At 43.4% G+C, this 19,022-nt stretch overlaps 1 protein-coding gene across 1 annotated transcript in view; it reads right to left on the bottom strand.

Annotated features, from left to right (window-relative positions):
* The window catches only part of TOP3A (DNA topoisomerase III alpha), a 226,265-nt gene that overhangs the window by 34,965 nt on the left and 172,278 nt on the right, over positions 1-19,022 (bottom strand). Inside the window, exons 12-14 of the mRNA XM_078665179.1 lie at positions 18,733-18,918; positions 15,330-15,459; positions 2,214-2,327 (exon numbers count right to left, since the gene is read on the bottom strand). Of these exons, the coding sequence (XP_078521305.1) occupies positions 2,214-2,327; positions 15,330-15,459; positions 18,733-18,918 (430 nt within the window). The remainder of the gene's footprint in view (positions 1-2,213; positions 2,328-15,329; positions 15,460-18,732; positions 18,919-19,022) is intronic.

Below are 19,022 nucleotides of genomic sequence, written 5' to 3'. Positions count from 1 at the left end.
TCGTAATTTTAGTGGAATAGAGTTCCATAGAGTTGGTGCCAGATATCCGAAGGAGCGTCTGCCCATTCGTGCTCGTTTAACTCTTGGGACCACGAATTTCGCTAAGTGGATTGATCTGAGATTACGGGTAGGGATGTATTTTTGGACCAATTTGCATAGATACGCTGGTGCTTCTCCAGTGTTTATCTTAAACATATAACATAGAGCTTTGAACTTGATTCTGCTGGCTATTTTGAGCCAGTGGAGATTTCGAAGATGTTCAGAGACATGCGCCCTCCTTGGTAGATTCAATAGTATCCTTGCTGTCGCATTTTGGACAACCTGTACACGTCGTATGATTTCTTTGTTGGAACCAAGGAGAAGAATGTTCCCATAATCCATCCTTGACCCAATCAGGGCCTGCACTACCGTTCTTTGTGCGCCTACAGGAAGTTGCCAAAGGATTTTTCTTAACCACTTTAAAATGGCGAAGCAGACTGACGCTGTTTTGGCTACGTGATCATGCATAGTCAATTTATTGTCAATTAATATACCTAGGTTCCTAGCTGAGGGAACTGCTATTGGCGGGGGACCCATTTCTGTTGGCCAGTGTGTTTGTCCCCAAAGCTCTTTGTGTTCTCCAAAGATTAATAGTTCCGTTTTGTCACTATTAAGTTTTAACTTCTTAGAATGCATCCACTTCGCTATATTCTGAAGCCCTAAACATAGGGAGGAGGTGTTGCTATTATCAGTAGTTGATAAGGAGAATACTAATTGAGTATCGTCTGCATATGAATAAATAGTGAGGCCAAATTTCTCTGCAATACTCGCTAGCGGGATGATGTAAATATTGAATAAGAGCGGGCTAAGGATAGACCCCCGTGGAACTCCATGTGGGGAGGACATAGTCTTGGAGGTGTTGTTTTTGGAGAATACCTGATAAGATCGTTCTGTTAAAAAAATTCCCAAGCCAATCCAAAGCTAGTCCTCTGACCCCAATTCCCTCTAAGGTTTCAAGTAGCATTTTGTGGGATATTGTGTCAAAGGCGGCACTCAAATCTAAAAGAATGAGTGCCACCGTACCACCAGTATCAAGCTGTTGACGAATCGTTTCCGTCACTCCTAATAGGGTGGATTCTGTTGAGTGCCCTACTCTAAAGCCAGATTGTGAGGAATGGAGAAGATTGTTGGAGTTAATGAATTCTGCTAGCTGTCGGTTAATATGTTTTTCTAAAAATCTTTAAAATATCGGGAGTAAAGAAACCGGTCTGTAATTGTATGATGACTGCTTCCTTTCAAAGAGGATATTAGTCAATTTAAAGCCTACAATAACCGTCAGCCTGTAGAAGAAACATGATAAGATGAAGTTAAATTGAAGAACCAGACGCTTAGACCACCACCAGCAACAATTAATGGGGGGGGGGTCAGACTGTGTCTAAGCACACACAACCACATAACTGTGGTGTAACATGGCCCTTTATGGTTTCCAGAGGAGACATTGTTAGGTTGTGGGGTACCATACAGGTTCCAAGAATGGAACAGTAGTTTGTAAACTTGAACTGGGATATGCTGGCAAAGAAGTCAGTAAATAGGCCTGCGTATGCCCTAGGAAATTTGATAAAGTGTGACGACCAAGGAGGGATTTCCAAAAATAGGGGGTGAACCTGCTACTGGTGCAGGCAGTGCAGAAGTGGATGTTCAATAGGCAAAAAGGCTTCTGTTGGTTGCTCTACAATAAGAATGAGGCGAGGAACAAATACTGTGCTTATAGAATTATGCTCACTAGGGATAGTCTCATGTAACAGTTTAATTTTCCTGATGAGAAGGAATATTGTGTATGTGGAACATATTTGTTTATTATCTTTGCATGTAGTAGTTGTCATAGTTTGAAATATTGATGACAATTCAATAAAGAGAGTTAATGAAAAAGTTACAAAAAAGGTGCCTGCAAAAAAAAACATCTGCCTATTCACTTAACAAAAATCTTGCCTCTGACAATGCAAGTGCTGTGAGCCTCAGCTAAGCAATGTTGCTGACATACTGAAAGTCTTATTGCATTACACCAATGTCTCCAGAGTGCCTCATGCTTTTTCAGATTTTCCAGAATCTAAGCTTAGTTTTACTGTAGACTTAAGCCACACATCAATTCTAAAAGATGTACATAGCAATGCAAGAGAATAACAGATGTTTTCAAATTGCAGTTTAATAATCTTTCAATTGCATTCTGTACACACCTTCCACTAGGCCCATGCCTAGCTCCCCTGGAAGAAATCTCTGCTCAGGAGTGAGTCCTACATACATTCGGGATTTGATGGTCTCAATGTGCTCGGCGTGAGTGGCATCGGTCCCTAAAAAGCAATTTTAAAGTCAGATTTGTTATCTCAGCACTGCCTCTCAAAGAGAAGATTTTTAGAAAAGCAAACGTTTACAGAAAAGGTAACAAAGCTACCATAAGAGCGCACGTGTAGAACCCTAGGGCAAATGAAACACTAACACTTTACAACTTCATGCAAAAAGAGGCAATTGGGTTACCCAAGTACAGTTCACCAAATAAATAATAAAAGCATCCTACGATCACTGGCTAACAGAGAATCTACCCTCCAGGTTAATCAGGTTTCATGTTTTAAAGCTGCTCACCCCCTCGAGTAAAACAACATAGGATTTTGTTAGCATTCCCCATACATTATCTTGTGGGTATGCATGCACATACACAAATATAGGTCATGTTGTTACATTGTAAATGATTCATTATAAAGTCTGATTCAACCACAGATTTAATAACCATGAGTTGACACTGGGATGAACCAAGAATTTTAAATGCTAGTATGAAAATTGACTGAATATATATAACCAGCGTTCTCCAGTGTTGCTGCATTTCATAGCATCAAGTCAAGTCAAGTCAAAAACCACTTTATTCGATTTTGTTAAAAATCATAAAAGCATACTACAAACAGTTTAAAAAGACATTCCAAATTCATATAAATAATTGCATACAATACAAAATCAGTATATAAAAAATTATTAAAAAATGTCAAGATTAAAAATCATCATGTACAAACAGGTGAGGCAAAACAACAATCATCACAAACCCCAATATTACACTTGTAATTTCCTCTTCCTAGTCCTAACGGCAGCAACAAGATAGTTTGCCACACTGAACATTACCAAGGGGGATTCTAGCATTTGTAAATACAGGAGTGCTGGTTTTGCCTGCAAAAAAGCTTTCCCTTTCAGTAAAGGTACCAAATACTTCTGTCTTGGAGCATTATAAAAAGGACAGAATAACATTAAATGCATGTTGTTTTGCAGGGAAAAGTCGTCACATTTGCATACAGGTGCATCCTCGGGCTTAAACCAACCTTGACTATCACAAAGTACCAAATAAATCTGGTTGAATCGAAATTTAACCAGAAGCCACCTGTGGAATGGAATATTAACTAAAGTAAGGTACGGTTGTATAGCTATACAGGTAATTGACATAAAATGTGCTCTAACAGTGGGTTTTGTTAATTGGTATTCCTCTCTCTCCAAGGTCTTAATTTTGAGGAAATTAAGCTTAACCCAGTCTAAGTCTACTTTTTTCAGGCCAAGCGGGGAGAAAAATATCTCAGGGCGTCCTAGTTCCACTGAACACTTGTGAATGTATGACAGCCAAGCAATATCTTTATACTTATCAAGTTTTAAGCAGTCCATCAGTATTTTGTGATTTAGGCCCAAATTGTTATTAATCCAGACCCTAATCCATAATAGGATAGGTGCCATGGAGAGTATATCGGTAATATACCCTACTCCAAGCTCCTGATGGACTGAAAAAGTGGCTGTCGACGGAGGGAGCCCTAACATAGAACGAAAAAACTTTTTCACCTCCTTTTGTATAGTTTCAATTTTCACATAACCCCACAGACCTGCTCCATACCGTGCTATAGCTAATGATTTTGCCCTATACAAGGCTAATAATGCACCACTAGGTTTCCCCCCAAGTCTCCTTGAGAAGCTCAAGATAGCATTTACAGAGCTCCTCACCGCTTTAGTTTTAGCTGTTATTTGCGGGATCCAGCTACCCTTAGAATCAAAAACCACTCCTAGGTAAGTGAAAACTTTAACATTAGTTATCACTTCCCCTTTGCAGTAAAAAGATTTAGTATTATTTTTAGCAGTCCCAAAAACCATAACGTGCGATTTGGAATTATTCACCACTAGGTCAAGAGAGGACATGAAGTCACTAAATGCATTTAAAAGTCTCTGTAGACCTAGATGTGTCCTAGCTATCAATGCGGCATCATCCGCGTACAGAAGCACCGGAATATGAGTGTCTCCTGCACGCGGTGTGTCCACTGAGGCAGCCAGAAGTTTTTTTTCCAGAGAATTTATGTATAAAGTGAACAGCATAGGTGCAAGGATGCAGCCCTGCCGCACTCCCCTGCCTGATTTAAACCATGCTGTACGATGTCCTTCTTGATCCATTCTGATAGAAGCCTTTAGGTCCATGTGGAGTTCAGCTAAAAAATGGACCAGAGGAGGGTCCAATCCCAAATTTAACAACATGGCCCACAGCTTTGCCCTATTAACGAAGTCAAATGCTGTTGATAAATCCATGTAAGCAACAAAGATTGCCCCCTTTTTAGCCTTTGTGTATTTTGAAATAATCATATGGAGATTTAGGCATTGGTCCTCTGTCCCTCTTCCTGAGCGAAATCCGTACTGTGCATTGGACAGAATATCATTTTCTAGTGTCCACTTATTAATTTTAGTCAGCAGAACTTTGCCCAGGATTTTCATAGAAGAATCCAACAAGGATATGGGCGGTAGCATTTGGGATCATCTCTTTGCCCTTTTTTAAAAATTGGGACTATGATCGAACAAGTCCATGTTTTTGGGAAACCCCCTTCAAGTACATGGTTAAAAACATTCATTAATATCGTTGCCCAAATCTCAGGATTTGATTTGTATAAATCCAGAGGAACCCCATCAGGTCCAGGAGCTTTATTCTTTGCAGAACCATTAATTGCAACCATAACTTCATTTTCACTAAAATTTAGGTTCGGCTGAGTAACAGAGTAACCAGGGATATGAAATATTTCATAGATATCATTACTCCCATATATTGCGGAAAAGTGATTGAGCCACTCTACTTCTGGTATATTTGCCTCAAGGTCTATATTACGTGTTTGGGCAAATATGGGATTATTTATAATTGACCAGAATTTAGAGCTATGTTTAAGAGTGGCCGAATCCATTAGAGAGTCCCAGGCTTCTTCCTTAATGACTTTTTTACGTAACTTCACCGCCTCAGCATATTTTTTCCTAAGCTGCGCTACCAGTGACTTGTTCCTGGGAGAATGTTTCAGCGCTGCCAACAATGCAGCGTGAGCTTTGGAGCAAGTATGGTCAAACCAACCAAAAACTGGTGCGGGTCCCTTCTTTGGTCTAAGTGTAAGCTCTTTTTCCACCCTAGAGCATATGGTCTCAAATGCGACAACTACTTCTTTAGCCCCTATGTCTGGGTCCCTGCATGTCTCAAATTCTACTATCAAATCTTGTTCGATACGACCTAAAAAATCCTCTGGGCAGACTTTGCACCATTTTAATCGCCTCCCTTGATCTTTACTCTTAACATTCTTCACAGAGGTGGCCAACAAAGCCCCTTTGAGTAAACCAAGCGACCCATCCATAACCAATGACACCGGATTGTGGTCACTAAAACCGCTTACGATGGCGTTGTAAAACAAAACATAATGGAGGAGACCAGGGGACAGAAAAATGTAATCAATGATTGATTCACTACCCCTCGCATTATATGTGACCACACGGTCCTTTAGGTCTGGGAAGCCTGGTTCATATAAATCGTTAGCTGATAACAGCTCTTCCATAGCTGAACCTTTCGAGCTATGCTCAAAATGGGGAATAATCGCAAGATCAGGCCCATCGGAATCTTTGATTTGACAGTGTGACCCACACAAATGAACATTAAAATCACCCATTAAAATGATTTGCACAAAAGTGGTTTGTTTTGACATGTAGTCAATTAAAAACAAAGATAAACTTTCTAAAACAAAGTTTGGGGGCCCCCCCAGCAGTGAGTTGTAACAGTTAATTAAGACTGTCTTTATTTTGTCCGGATGCAGAATTTCTAGTAGTTGAAAATAGTGTGAGTAACTAGGAATTTCCCTAACACTACCAGCTATATTAACAGACACCAAAAACAGCAAGCCCCCTCTGTCTCTTCCCACCGGGGTACACTGTGTTTTAACAAAAAACGAAGAATAACCATCCAGCCAAAAGGAATTTTCCCTTGACCATGTTTCCTGCATGGCAACTATGTCATGTTCTTTTAACATTTTTAGCCAGATCAGGTCATCCTGTTTGGTGCGTAAACCCGCAATGTTCCATGACAAAACCTTAACATTTCCCCTACCATGATCTATTGGAACCTCCACATCACCCGTTGGTGTACGACCCTGTGAAAAAATGTTAGTATTATTAACCTGGCCATTTGGTATTGTGTTTATTTGATTGGGCTCTAGTCAGTCCATGTCAACCTGACTTGTAAGAACTGAAAATCTGTTTGACAGGAACAGATCTCCTGTGTTCATATTTCTTACAGAGGTAGCTGGCCCGCCACCCCTGGATTTCTTTGTCACCCAATCATTCCCTTGTGGCGGGGTAGTATTTCTACCCTCTACACAGACATTCATAATGTTAGGCTGCGCCCTGCCATACCCACCGCCAGTTAACGTATATGCAGGTGGGTAGAAAAAACCCAGAGGCATAGCGCGCACACCCTTGCCTGCTGGATCCAAGGGGGAGGCATCCCAAAATAGGCGGCTAGTGACATTGCGTGATTTAAAGTTTACTATAACACAGTCCCCTGCCACACATTTCTTAGTTTTTCCCACCCAATTTACCCTTCTACCAGTCAATATATTAGCTGCAATATCACCCTCACCCGTACAGTTCGCATTGCACCATTTTTTAATGTGGTTAAGGAGGGTTTCATGCTGTTCTTCTTCCCCATCAGTAAGTTTAGGCACATTTACCAGAATTGCAACGAATGGCGTTGCATCTGGAGGTAAATGTACCGGGGGCCCTCCACGCACCCGTGTTTCCTGCAACCCTAGTTGCCCTTCCGAAGAAACTGGTTTAGTTACTGGATGCAGAATGGGCATGTATTTGCCATTTACAACTTTCCCTTTATTATACACAGGATTTTCAGCGAGCAAATTAGTTACTGTGTTAATCGTAGGGTCATTTACAGCAGGTGTGGGAGCCTGAAGAGATGGAGGACATATCGGTATAGGTGGTGGCGGTAAAAGTACCTGATTATTTAATAAATCATTAATGCAATCGCATTTTTTCAACAGGTCTTTAACACAATCCTTCAGGGTCTCCGTTATATCCGTCGCAATCTGGATTAGGGCTGATTCAAGTCTGTCAGAAAAAAGTTTTTCCAGTAAAGACGACAGTCCCTCCTCAGTGATATAGGTAGCACGCTGTTCCCCAAGCTGAGGACTTGTCGTGTTTTCTATGATATCCAAACCCACAGATATGGGAGGTATGACTAACTGGCAGTTCTGGGAAGGGAAGAACTGTAGGGGACTGAGCCATGCTGGGTCTACATGATTCAATAATGACCCTCGGCTCCAGTGGTAAACAACTAATAGGAGTAGTGCTAGTGTTACTTGAACCCACAGGAGACATTTCCAGACCTAGCGCACGTTCAGAAACAGCAATCTGCGTAGATAGTTTGTCCACTTTAGTAGTTAAATAAGTGATTATACTAGTGGTATATTTGGGAACCTTGGCCTTAACCTCGCCCAGTACCGGTGTAACAAGTTTGCGCTTACCCATGTTGTTAGGGGGGTAGCCCGTCCCGTCCCTGGTCGTCCTTGGACGGCCTTAGACGGCCCGCCCTCTGCCCGGGCTCCGCCCGGTGACGCCCGCGCGCGACCCGCGACGCGGAGGGATAGGCTGGGCTTTGTAGCGCCTCCGGGCGCGAACACAGCGGGACACAGGAAGTACACGCAAAGCCCGCTGGGAGCTGTAGTCTCCAGCCGCTCCTGGATGGATGATGGCGGCGAGACCTACAGCGTTCCCAACCCAGGGGCAGGAGCTGCGTGCTGGCGTGCTGTCCGGTGAGTCACTCTGCTGCTGTTTGGCCCCCGCTCCACCGAGGGATAGGCTGGGCTTTGTAGCGCCTCTGGGCGCGAACACAGCGGGACACAGGAAGTACACGCAAAGCCCGCTGGGAGCTGTAGTCTCCAGCCGCTCCTGGATGGATGATGGCGGCGAGACCTACAGCGTTCCCAACCCAGGGGCAGGAGCTGCGTGCTGGCGTGCTGTCCGGTGAGTCACTCTGCTGCTGTTTGGCCCTCATAGCATCAGAAGCTTGAATATTCCCATCAGGCAGAGAAACCTCGAGTCACAAACACCATAGCATTTTAAAAGAATGGACCAGTTGTCCACCCCATCATTTAATCCTTCTTCAGTTTTCATTAAAGACTGCTTGGGTTTAAGGTCCGCTCCTAGATACCATCTTCAAATTCTATAGCGCAGAGAGTCCATTATATGCATGCATGTCTCACAAGGGAGGAGAATTTGGCTTATGTTAATAGATGTTATGTTATGTTATGTTATTTATACATAGAGCGCACGGTTACCCTATGGTGTCCTGGCGCTAAGTACTGGTTACCTGAGGAGAGTGATGCCTAATAGTGAGAAAAGAACCATGTCTTCAGGCCCTAACGGAAGGAAATGAGATCTGGGGCATTTCGAAGTTAGAACGGGAGCTCATTACACGCCTTAGAGGCACAATGAACAAAACTTCTACCTCCCCAGTTCGTTCTTTTAACCCCTTGGCTGCGGGGTGTCCCCCCCCTGTGCGGGGGGGAAGGGGGCCGTGCGCGGCGCCGCTGTGCTGTTGACGAGCTCGGCTCGTCATGAGGCACAGCGGAGCTGCCCTCGTGACGAGCTGAGCTCGTCACACCACACCCGTTTTTTGAACGTTCAGCACAGCGGGGTAATTATCCCCGCGTGCGAACGTTCCAACGGCTGTGATGAGCTTGCTCGTCATGAGGGCAGCTCCATTTATTTTTATTTATTTATTTTAACATTTAATAAAGCGCGAACAATTGCCCACAGGCGTCTCGGCGCTGTACTCTAGTTGACTCTCCTAACTTTGGCTTCAAGCTCTTTAAAGATTAAACAACCATGTTTTCAGCTGTTTTCTGAATGACAGGAGATTTGGGCTAGCTCTGATGGATTGGGGAAGTGTGTTCCATAGTTTCGGAGCAGCCACCAAGAATCGTCTGTCTCCCCAGTTAACTAATCTGGTCCGTAGCACTACCAGATCGTTCATCTTAGCAGAACGGAGTGGCCGAGGAGGCTGATATGGCGTGAGGTGATCTCTCAAAAATTGTGGGGCTTGTTGGTGCAAGGATTTATACACAATACACAAGGTCTTGAACTTGATTCTATTCCTTACTGGAAGCCAGTGGAGATCTCTCAAGGCGTCAGTTATTGGTTCAAATCTGCGGACACCCGTGAGAAGTCTGGCTGCAGCGTTCTGTACAAGCTGCATTTTCTTGGTGACCCTGATTTGAGCATTGGCGAACAAGCCATTACAGTAGTCCAATGCAGACAGGACAAGAGCGCTTACTAATGTCCTGCCTACTGATTTGGGGAGAAATGGCAGGATCTTTTTTACCAGGCGTAACTTATAGAAAGCCGCAGAAGTCGTCTGGTTGGCATGAGCCACAAAATTCAGGTTATCATCGAAGATGACACCTAGGTTTCTCACCTTCGGGGTTGGTTTAGGCAAGGCTCCAAAGGATGGAGGCCACCATGCCAAAGACCAGCAGGGGCTAAGGTGACCAAAAGTTACCACCTCGGTTTTTTCGGAGTTCAGTTTTAAGCGGCTTGCTGACATCCATCGTCCGATAGCCAACATTCCTGCCTTAAAACTCTCCGCTACTGTTTCCCCATCATTTCTGATGGTCAGAATCAACTGGGTGTCGTCCCTCATGACGAGCTGAGCTCGTCAACAGCACACAAGGGGTTAAAAGGGTGGGTTTGCACCAGTTTAGATCCAGTTGATCGTAGTGTTCCAGCTTGGACCAAGAAAATGTAAATTTGAGGAATTCAGGACCTGTCCCATTGACAGCTTTAAAGACAATACAAAGTGCTTTAAAGCGTGATCTTAATAGTACTGGAAGTCAATACAATTTCTTGAGTTCTCCTTTGACCGAGGCGAACCTGGATGTTCCGGTCAGCATTCTAGCTGCCGCGTTCTGGACCACTTTCAACCTGTTCACATGTTGTTTTTAAACCCTAAGATATAAACTGTTGCAATAGTCCAAACGCGACATAAGTGCAGTAACCACCGTACTGTGGCTCCTCTCAGTCAAAAAGAACCTAATTTTCTTGATTATTCTAAGGACCATAAAACATGTTGAGGTCACCATGTTTACTTGGTCCCCCATGGTGAGTTTATTATCCACCATGATACCAAGATTATTGGCTTTTCTTGAAGGTACTGGACACAAGCCCAAATCTTCTGGCAACCACTCTGGTGTCCACACCTGTGGATTATTGCCAATTTTCAAAACCTCGGTTTTAGCAGAGTTAAGTTTTAGACAATTGGAGGACATCCAGGTTGAGATGAAGCCCATACAGTCATGGAAGCGGTCACCTGCCTCCTTATCCGTTCCCTCCGTCAGCGACAACACAATTTGTGTGTCGTCAGCGTAGGAGGTGAGCTTGAAGCAAAAGGACCTGATGATACCGGCCAGGAGTGCCACATAGATGTTAAAAAGCGTAGGGCTAAGAGCTGAGCCCTGTGGCACCCCACACGGAAGTGAAAAAGGTTTAGAGGTTTTACCGTCTAGGTCTACCGTTTGTGACCTGTCCGACAGAAACAATCGTAACAATTTCCAGGCAGAGTCCTTTACACCACCAGATAGCCGATTCAACAATACCTTGTGATGAACCATGTCAAAGGCCGCGGATAGGTCCAATAGGATTAGTATAGCGTTTCCTCCCCTATCCACGGCCTCTCTGATTTCCTCCGTAGATTTTAGTGATGCCAGCTCAGTGCTATGAAAAGCTCTGAACCCATATTGCGATGGGTCCAGGGCGTTGTTAGAAGCAAGAAAAGCACTGAGTTGGCTATTTATTTCTTTTTCCAGTAATTAAGCTGGTAACGGGAGCCTAGAGATCGGTCTTTAGTTGTTAGGGTCTTTGGGGTCCAGTGACGGTTTCTTCAATAGTGGAAGGACGGAAGCTTTTTTCCATATTTTAAGAAAAATTCCGGACAATAAAACTGCATTAAGCAAAGGTGTCAGTGCGATTTCAATTAAGTCGGGAACTTGCTTAATAATCCAGACAGGACAAGAGTCACTAGGGGCACCAGATTTAATGAGTTTGAGCAATTTACTCGTGTCTGACCTCTCCAAGGGGGTAAAATGGTCCAGTGGTATCACACGGGATCCTGTACTTTCCGCTTCCTTTAAACTGGAATTGGTCTGGTTCTTGTTGATCAAACCAATGAGAGATGAAAATATTTTTTCTATTTTCAGTCTGAAGAATTCCGCAATTTTATTGCAGAAATCTGGGTCACCATGTTTCTTAGGAGTATTGGGACTCGACAGTTTAATGATAATTTTAAAGAGTTCTTTTGAGTTGGAATCAGCCTTAGTTATTTGCAATGAAAAATACTCTTTTTTTTGCTTCTAAAAGTAGTTGTTTGTAGCTAGAAATGCAAGTTTTATACTTTTCCTTATCCAATTCTGCATAATGTTTACGCCATATCCTTTCGGCGTTTTTACAGACCAGTTTCTTGGCCCTGAGCTTTTCTGAGTACCAGGGAGCAGTGGGAGAGGCTTGTTTGGGTATCCATTTTTTGTGGGGAACTAACTGATCACAGGCGTTGGAAAGCCATTTATTGTGAAGAGTTGTTGCCTCTTCCACATCCCACGGAAGCTGATACATTGAATTTTTAAGAGCATTTTCAAAACTCTTAATATCCAAATTACCCCATGCTCTCGTTATAATCTCATGAGTCTGTATCGGGCCAGGCAAGTAAGCCCCAAAGCTATTTAATTCAAACTTGATCGCGCAGTGATCAGACCACGAGATCGGAAGGACTGAGACGCCGGCTAAGTCTTTATTATTGGAATATATACCATCTAGGGTATGATCTTTTTCATGTGTAGGAGGTATCACCAATTGTTTGAGACCTCCTATGCTCATGATTTGTTCCAGCATAGACGTGTCGGGATCACTAGCATTTTCAAGATGGAAGTTGAAGTCTCCCAACATCGAAAAGGACTCTAAACACAGTCCTTCTTCTAGCAGCAAACCCAAGGAGTCCAAAAACCCGCTTTTAGAACCAGGTCGCCTGTATATTAGTACACCTTTGAAAGGTTTATGGGCTGCAGAATATATGTTAAAAATTAGAGCCTGACACGCTGAATTAGAGACCGGGACAAAGTTGGGGGTGAGTGACTCGTGATAGATAATAGCAAGTCCTCCCCCTCTTTTTAGAGGTCGGTCAAGTGTATGGCAATGGAAACCTGGCGGTGTTGCCTTAACCAGATCAGGGCCAGACGCACTATCAGTCCACATCTCAGTTATGAAAGCCAGTTTTATATTATTATCCTCCAATAAGAGGGCGCATTCCAAGCTACGTTTCACTAGTGATCTAGCATTGAATAAAATGCATTTCAAAGGACCTTCGATATCCTGAGCCATCTTATTTTTCAATGTAGTCTTCTTCCGGCTATTGATTGGCAGATTAAGGATAACCGGATGAGGTGTCCGACAACAGGCACACAGAGAGCTCTTTATGTTGTCATTGATGTTGTCCATAGACAACCTGGGACACTGTAATAATCTCTCTCCGGGGTACAATTTGTGCAATACCTTACTAGTGTAGTGCAAACTAATTGGGGTAGAACAGCCAGGGGACAGGCCCTGCGCCCAGCCAGAGCGCAGACGGGTGCAAACAGGCTTGCCTTTGGCGCGTTTGTGCGTGCTAAGTAGGCCAGCCTGAGGAACCACTAGACCGCTAACCCGTTGGTCCGGAAGTAATGGCCCCCAGCTGAGCCCAGGATCGGAGCTCGAATGTGCAAAGTGCAAGTAAGAGGATAAAAACAGTTGAGAAATGCCCCCAAGTCACCACAATTCCCCCCGATTAAAATTCCCCAATATAAAACAATTCAAAGTAAATTCAGTGAGAGGAAATAGTCAAATTTCATGCAGTCTCACATGGCGAGCATTAAACACAGCTTCGCTCAGGGAACCAGCGCTGATAACGAAGGGCAATTGTAGCTAGAGGTAAGTAACTTTTCTTCTGACACTACACAAGTCAGATTCAAATGAGGTCCATAGTAGATCATAACAAAAACTGTGCAACATGAGGCTCTGAATGAAAATTGTATATCACATTAACTTTACTACTATCAGTAATGATGTTGTTATTGTTCTCCTTGTTATTCTGAGCTTGCTTTGAGTCTCTGCAACAAAGTAAGATGGCCTTGAGGCAGTACCTCCTGACTGTCGTTCAGCAGAATTCTAGCAACACAGTGTTCACTGAGACGGCTGTCACAGTGTGTTGGGAACAAGCTGATTTGTGCTAATCACTTTTGTGCCTACCTGTGTTTTCTGCTACTTGGCATGGTACCATGCTCCAACTGAAACTCGTAAGTGCTAATTCAAACAAGCACTGGCAAAGCCATTAGGTCTGGCTTTAATGTGTAAAATTACGCAAACTGCATTTGTGCTTGGTTTCTTTGGCATATGCATGTCTGACGTATTGGCTTTGCACACTCGTTACATTTTGCAAATCATAACATGCATGCAGGAGGGATCTAAATGTCTCCTGTAAAGAGGGACTGGATGTGTTTTACCAGAGAGGACTGGTTTGTTCTACCGGTAGACCCTCAAACATGTGGCGCACCATCGGAAGCCCACAGCATGTAGAGCACACTGACTGGAAAACCACAAACCAGCCAGGAAAAGTCAAAACAGGGACGGGATAGCACACAAAGTCTTCCTTGACATTCAATAACTTTCATCACTAGAGTCACAACTGAGAAAAAGATAAGCAACGTGTCGGACTTTAAAGGAAATACACTTCAAACTTCACATGTACTCCAAAACTGATAAAGAAAGCCATTCACCATGTTTCAAAAAGGAACTAGAGCAACAGCTCATCTTGCGTTCACTGACTGAATGAGAGGCATAGATAGTGAAGATGGTCTCTTGCCAGAGCCCAAGAGCATTCTGGTCAGATGGGTTGCTGTTGAAGTGTAGTTTTAAAACTCTTTGTTTGCGTACTGTGGATTGCTTCCTGGCCTCATGATTACTAATATGAACGCATTTGTGTCTGTGAATAATCCAATACTGGAGAATGGATTCAGTGTATCTGGTATACCCGTTAACATTAATAAACTCAAACGTACCTGTTGAAAGTAAAGTGAGGGATGCAGATATGAGACTCTCACTGTTCAGGCGACCAGTCTTTAGATGATTCAAATCGTCAGATATCTATACTTTTGAATGTGTAAGACAGAACACTCATTCTCAATGATCTCTGCTGCTCATTGTTAATCTTTCAGTTTAACTTCAAGATGATTCCCTGAAGTTGTAGAAATTGGTACATGTTGGAGCATAATTGGTTAGAGAGCTATAACTCTTGATAGGGCCACACACTTCCAACTTATTATGCACAAAGTACAAAAAGAACTTGCAGTGTAGGATGAGAGCCAATGAACAGACGCACTGCTGTCAAAGGTCAAACAATACTTCTGGATGACAAGTATGTACCAATGCTTTTACGAGCACTACAGAGCTCACTTTCCCTCCTCACATCCCCAAATTTAAAGACTCCGATTTTTAGGATTGATAATTGGCATCAGCCATTTTACAAACATTTAATGGTTGAACAACACAATTGAGTAGGGGAAAAATGTATAAAAAATAAAAAAGTTTTTTATAAAGTATTTTAAAAAACACATAAGGTGAAGACTGATTCACATTTATGATTAATTAAGTTTTGTTTTTATCTGCGGTTGTGAAACATTATTTGAAGCACCACATGTAATGACAGAATAATCCTTTTCAAAAAATTTTAAAATATAGTTCTACGGCAACAGTGGCAATTCGTCAACAATGGGCTATAGAATGAAAAAAAGCTGGCAAATGCATAGTTCCAAAGGTTCACTGTTAGCCAATACATTTATGCAGTGGGTGTGTGGTTCTCCGCCCTGGGAAGTGCTATTTGCATAAAAGAGCATAAATAACCGTCCATGTCAAAATCTTTCTGTATTTTCATTTGTTGGCTTGTAACTTACCAATGCCGTGCTTTTCCATGAGTGCAATGAGATCCGCTTCAGTCAAGAGCTGCGGTGGACTCGTCTCACCATCCACCATCTCGATTGTAGTGGGCTGGAATTTTGAGCCCATTTCATACACTGGGATCACCTACAGGGAAAAATTTTTATGTTTAAATTCACCTAAACTGCAAGCATAAAACTGGTGTATTCGATGAAGAATGGAGACATGGCAAAATAGATGTGATTTGTATTGAGTTCACGTACATTTTGGGGGTTATTTAAATTCGCGACTGGAGGAGTAGAAAGAAAGAAACCAATGTCAGCGTGCATTAGTGGCGCTATTATGCAACTCGGCATGTCTTTTCCCAAGTGGAAATACGTAGGCAATGGGCTACACGCACCATCTCACAATGTGCAGAGGCACTGTTTTAAAGATTCTGGATCAAGTATAACACATGCAGGAGTACCGACAAGGTGAGAAATCTTCAGTTAGGAGTCTCCCAGATGTATCCATCAAACACTTTTTCAGCACGATACCCAATTAAACAAGCATTTGCAATGCAATAGGTCTCGCATTAGGAAAGTGTGAGCTATTGGTATTGTAAATGACACATTTTTTTGTAATATGTTGGCTTTGAAAATATATAAATTAATAGCATTGTTATTCACAAAGCCAATAGCTTACACTTTCCTAATGCGAGTCCTATTGGCTATGGCAATGCTTGTTGGTAGCAAGCAAGGACAGTGCTGAGTGATGATGTGGTTGGGCTGAGTGATGTGGTGGTGTTCCCCAGAGTGATGTGGTGGTGTTCCCCAGAGTGATGTGGTGGTGTTCCCCAGAGTGATGTGGTGGTGTTCCCCAGAGTGATGTGGTGGTGTTCCCCAGAGTGATGTGGTGGTGTTCCCCAGAGTGATGTGGTGGTGTTCCCCAGAGTGATGTGGTGGTGTTCCCCAGAGTGATGTGGTGGTGTTCCCAGAGTGATGTGGTGGTGTTCCCAGAGTGATGTGGTGGTGTCCCCAGAGTGATGTGGTGGTGTTCCCAGAGTGATGTGGTGGTGTCCCCGAGTGATGTGGTGGTGTCCCCTAGTGATGTGGTGGTGTCCCCGAGTGATGTGGTGGTGTCCCCGAGTGATGTGGTGGTGTCCCCGAGTGATGTGGTGGTGTCCCTGAGTGATGGTGGGTGGAGTTGGAGTTGGAGGGTGGAGTTGGAGGGTGGAGTTGGAGGGTGGAGTTGGAGGGTGGAGTTGGAGGGTGGAGTTGGAGGGTGGAGTTGGAGGGCGGAGTTGGAGGGCGGAGTTGGAGGGCGGAGTTGGAGGGCGGAGTTGGAGGGCGGAGTTGGAGGGTGGAGTTGGAGGGCGGAGTTGGAGGGTGGAGTTGGAGGGTGGAGTTGGAGGGAGGAGTTGGAGGGTGGAGTTGGAGGGTGGAGTTGGAGGGCGGAGTTGGAGTTGGAGGGTGGAGTTGGAGTGTGGAGGGTAGAGTTGGAGAGTGGAGTTGGAGGGTGGAGGTGGAGTTGGAGGGTGGAGGTGGAGTTGGAGGGTGGAGGTGGAGTTGGAGGGTGGAGGTGGAGTTGGAGGGTGGAGTTGGAGGACCAGCAACGGAAGATGGAGATTCAGGGAGAAACAAGGTACGACAAGGCCAATAGCTCAAACTCTCTCTGCGAGATATATTGCATTAGTATTGTTTCTGGGTTTTCTATTTACAGGTTTCCACTGTCCTAGTACTAGCGGCCTTCCCTTTAAATGAACCTGACACAGACTCGAATTGCTGTACAAATGTGATTAGCCGCGAAGCCTTTTAAGACCGCATTGTTCATGTGAGGTTTGTTCTTGAGTAAGAAACTGAACAGCATTTATATCTGACCAATATTTAGAGGGCACCAAAGTTATGGTAGTGAATGCCTTTCCTTTAAGTGAAAAGTGCGACAGTTTCTGAATGTTCTAAAAACTGTACTAACGCCAAAGCGTTTAATAAACGCAAAATAAAACATTTTGCTTAAAAATTACGCGTATTAACAGCCCCAGCTGTTATTTGGGTAGAAATTAAGCATTACAAAGGTGGCTGAAGCCACATAACTATTAACTTTTATGTTTTATCCCAAAAAAAAGACAATATGCAATATGTTTTGAAAGATGGTAAAAAAAAAAGTTTTTTCGGTGGCTGATGTAGCTGACTTAATAAATACGACATCATTGTCCTTTGTTTTGTAGAAAGTAAGGGAGCCTAAAAGTCTGCAGTTGTGTTAAAAAATCTCCATATCCCCTACAGTTGTGAAAGGAAACTAAGACGAGTTAAGTGTCTGGGAATAAGCCTCCTCGTTGTAAAGATCGAAATCTTTTCCTCTGCACCATGTGCGAAATGCAGGTCAGTAACTTGAGACAAAGAAGCAGCAGGATGCACAAGTAGCGGAACCAAGTGTAGGTTACAGGTAAAAGCTAGAAAAACAAACTGTAAGAAACAGAACACACTGTTACAAGTATTTAAACGTTTACAATGCAACTTATCAATGCCACACGAGCTGTGAAGTATTCCAGTTTAATATATCAGTACAAAAGCGTGCCAACATGTTTTTAAAAGCAAGTGGTGATTAATTGCTGTTTGTGCGCACGTACACACGGAGTTGGGGAAATATAATAAAAATTGGAGAGTGGAACAAATGTTCCAAGATAATACGTTAGCATTTATTTTTTAAACCACATCCGCTGTTTCTTTTATTAGTTTGTATGCTGTTTGTTTGAAGAAGGAAAACAAAACGCATCGGGGTTAGCGCCGAAGCATTACACGGAAAAGCATTTTCTGACCACATCGGGGATTAGCGTCAAGCATTTAAAATAAGAAAGCACATACAAACAAAACATTTCCAAGATGAATACTTGATCCCAATAGGAGCAACAAAGCATTTTTAGACCGCATCGGGAGTTAGCGACAAAGCATTTAACAAACAAGCTCTCGGCATTGCTGTGGTGGGGAGGCGGGGGTGGGGAGCGCGGGGAGCACATTCCTTTGAAGTCTGATACGGGGTCGGGGAGCGGCAGCTTTGAAAACTCTGAGGCACAGACAAATGGTGGTTTGTGACTTGGCTGGTTTGTGCACACGCACGGAGCACATGCACTGTCCATAATCCGCATTGAAAAGCCCCTTGGTAAGCTTTCCTGGAGCAGCTCTCTATATCTCTCGCATAGCGATTGCTTACGCAATACGCTAGGCGAGACCTAAAAAGAACATGAGTTCTGCATTCTACATTTACAACACATGCAGATCACTGTGAACCACATACAATGTTCATCTAGTCCTTTAGTGATTTAGCAGCAGATTTCAATATCATAATTAACTTCATGAAGTAAAAAACCACACCATATTTTTGGGCACAAACAATTAAGCAAACGTCAGCTCCCTATAAAAAAAAAGCAAGGCAATGGCTCACCTTGGTGTTCCACTTGTCATAGGGATAGACGTCCAGATAGTTCCTGGCAATGATCATCAGTCCATGAGCAACAAAGCGTTCTGCCGCAATATCAATCTCAACCGTGGTCTCCTGCCCTTGAGCATCTTGAGAGCAGCAGGCAAGGAAATGGCGAACAATGAACTCATATATCCTCTGATCATTCCCCTTACATGATTTGGAGAGAAAAGAAGGACTTTAGGAATCGTTGCAGGGCCAAAAAAAAGGGCACAATGTAGAACAGCGTTCTTTGTGTGTTGTGGAATTTAACA

Source organism: Lissotriton helveticus, chromosome 10, assembly GCF_964261635.1.
Source record: "Lissotriton helveticus chromosome 10, aLisHel1.1, whole genome shotgun sequence".
In the NCBI taxonomy this organism is placed as follows: domain Eukaryota; kingdom Metazoa; phylum Chordata; class Amphibia; order Caudata; family Salamandridae; genus Lissotriton; species Lissotriton helveticus.
Note: the sequence above shows the minus strand (reverse complement) of the source record. Positions and strands in the feature narration are given on the sequence as shown.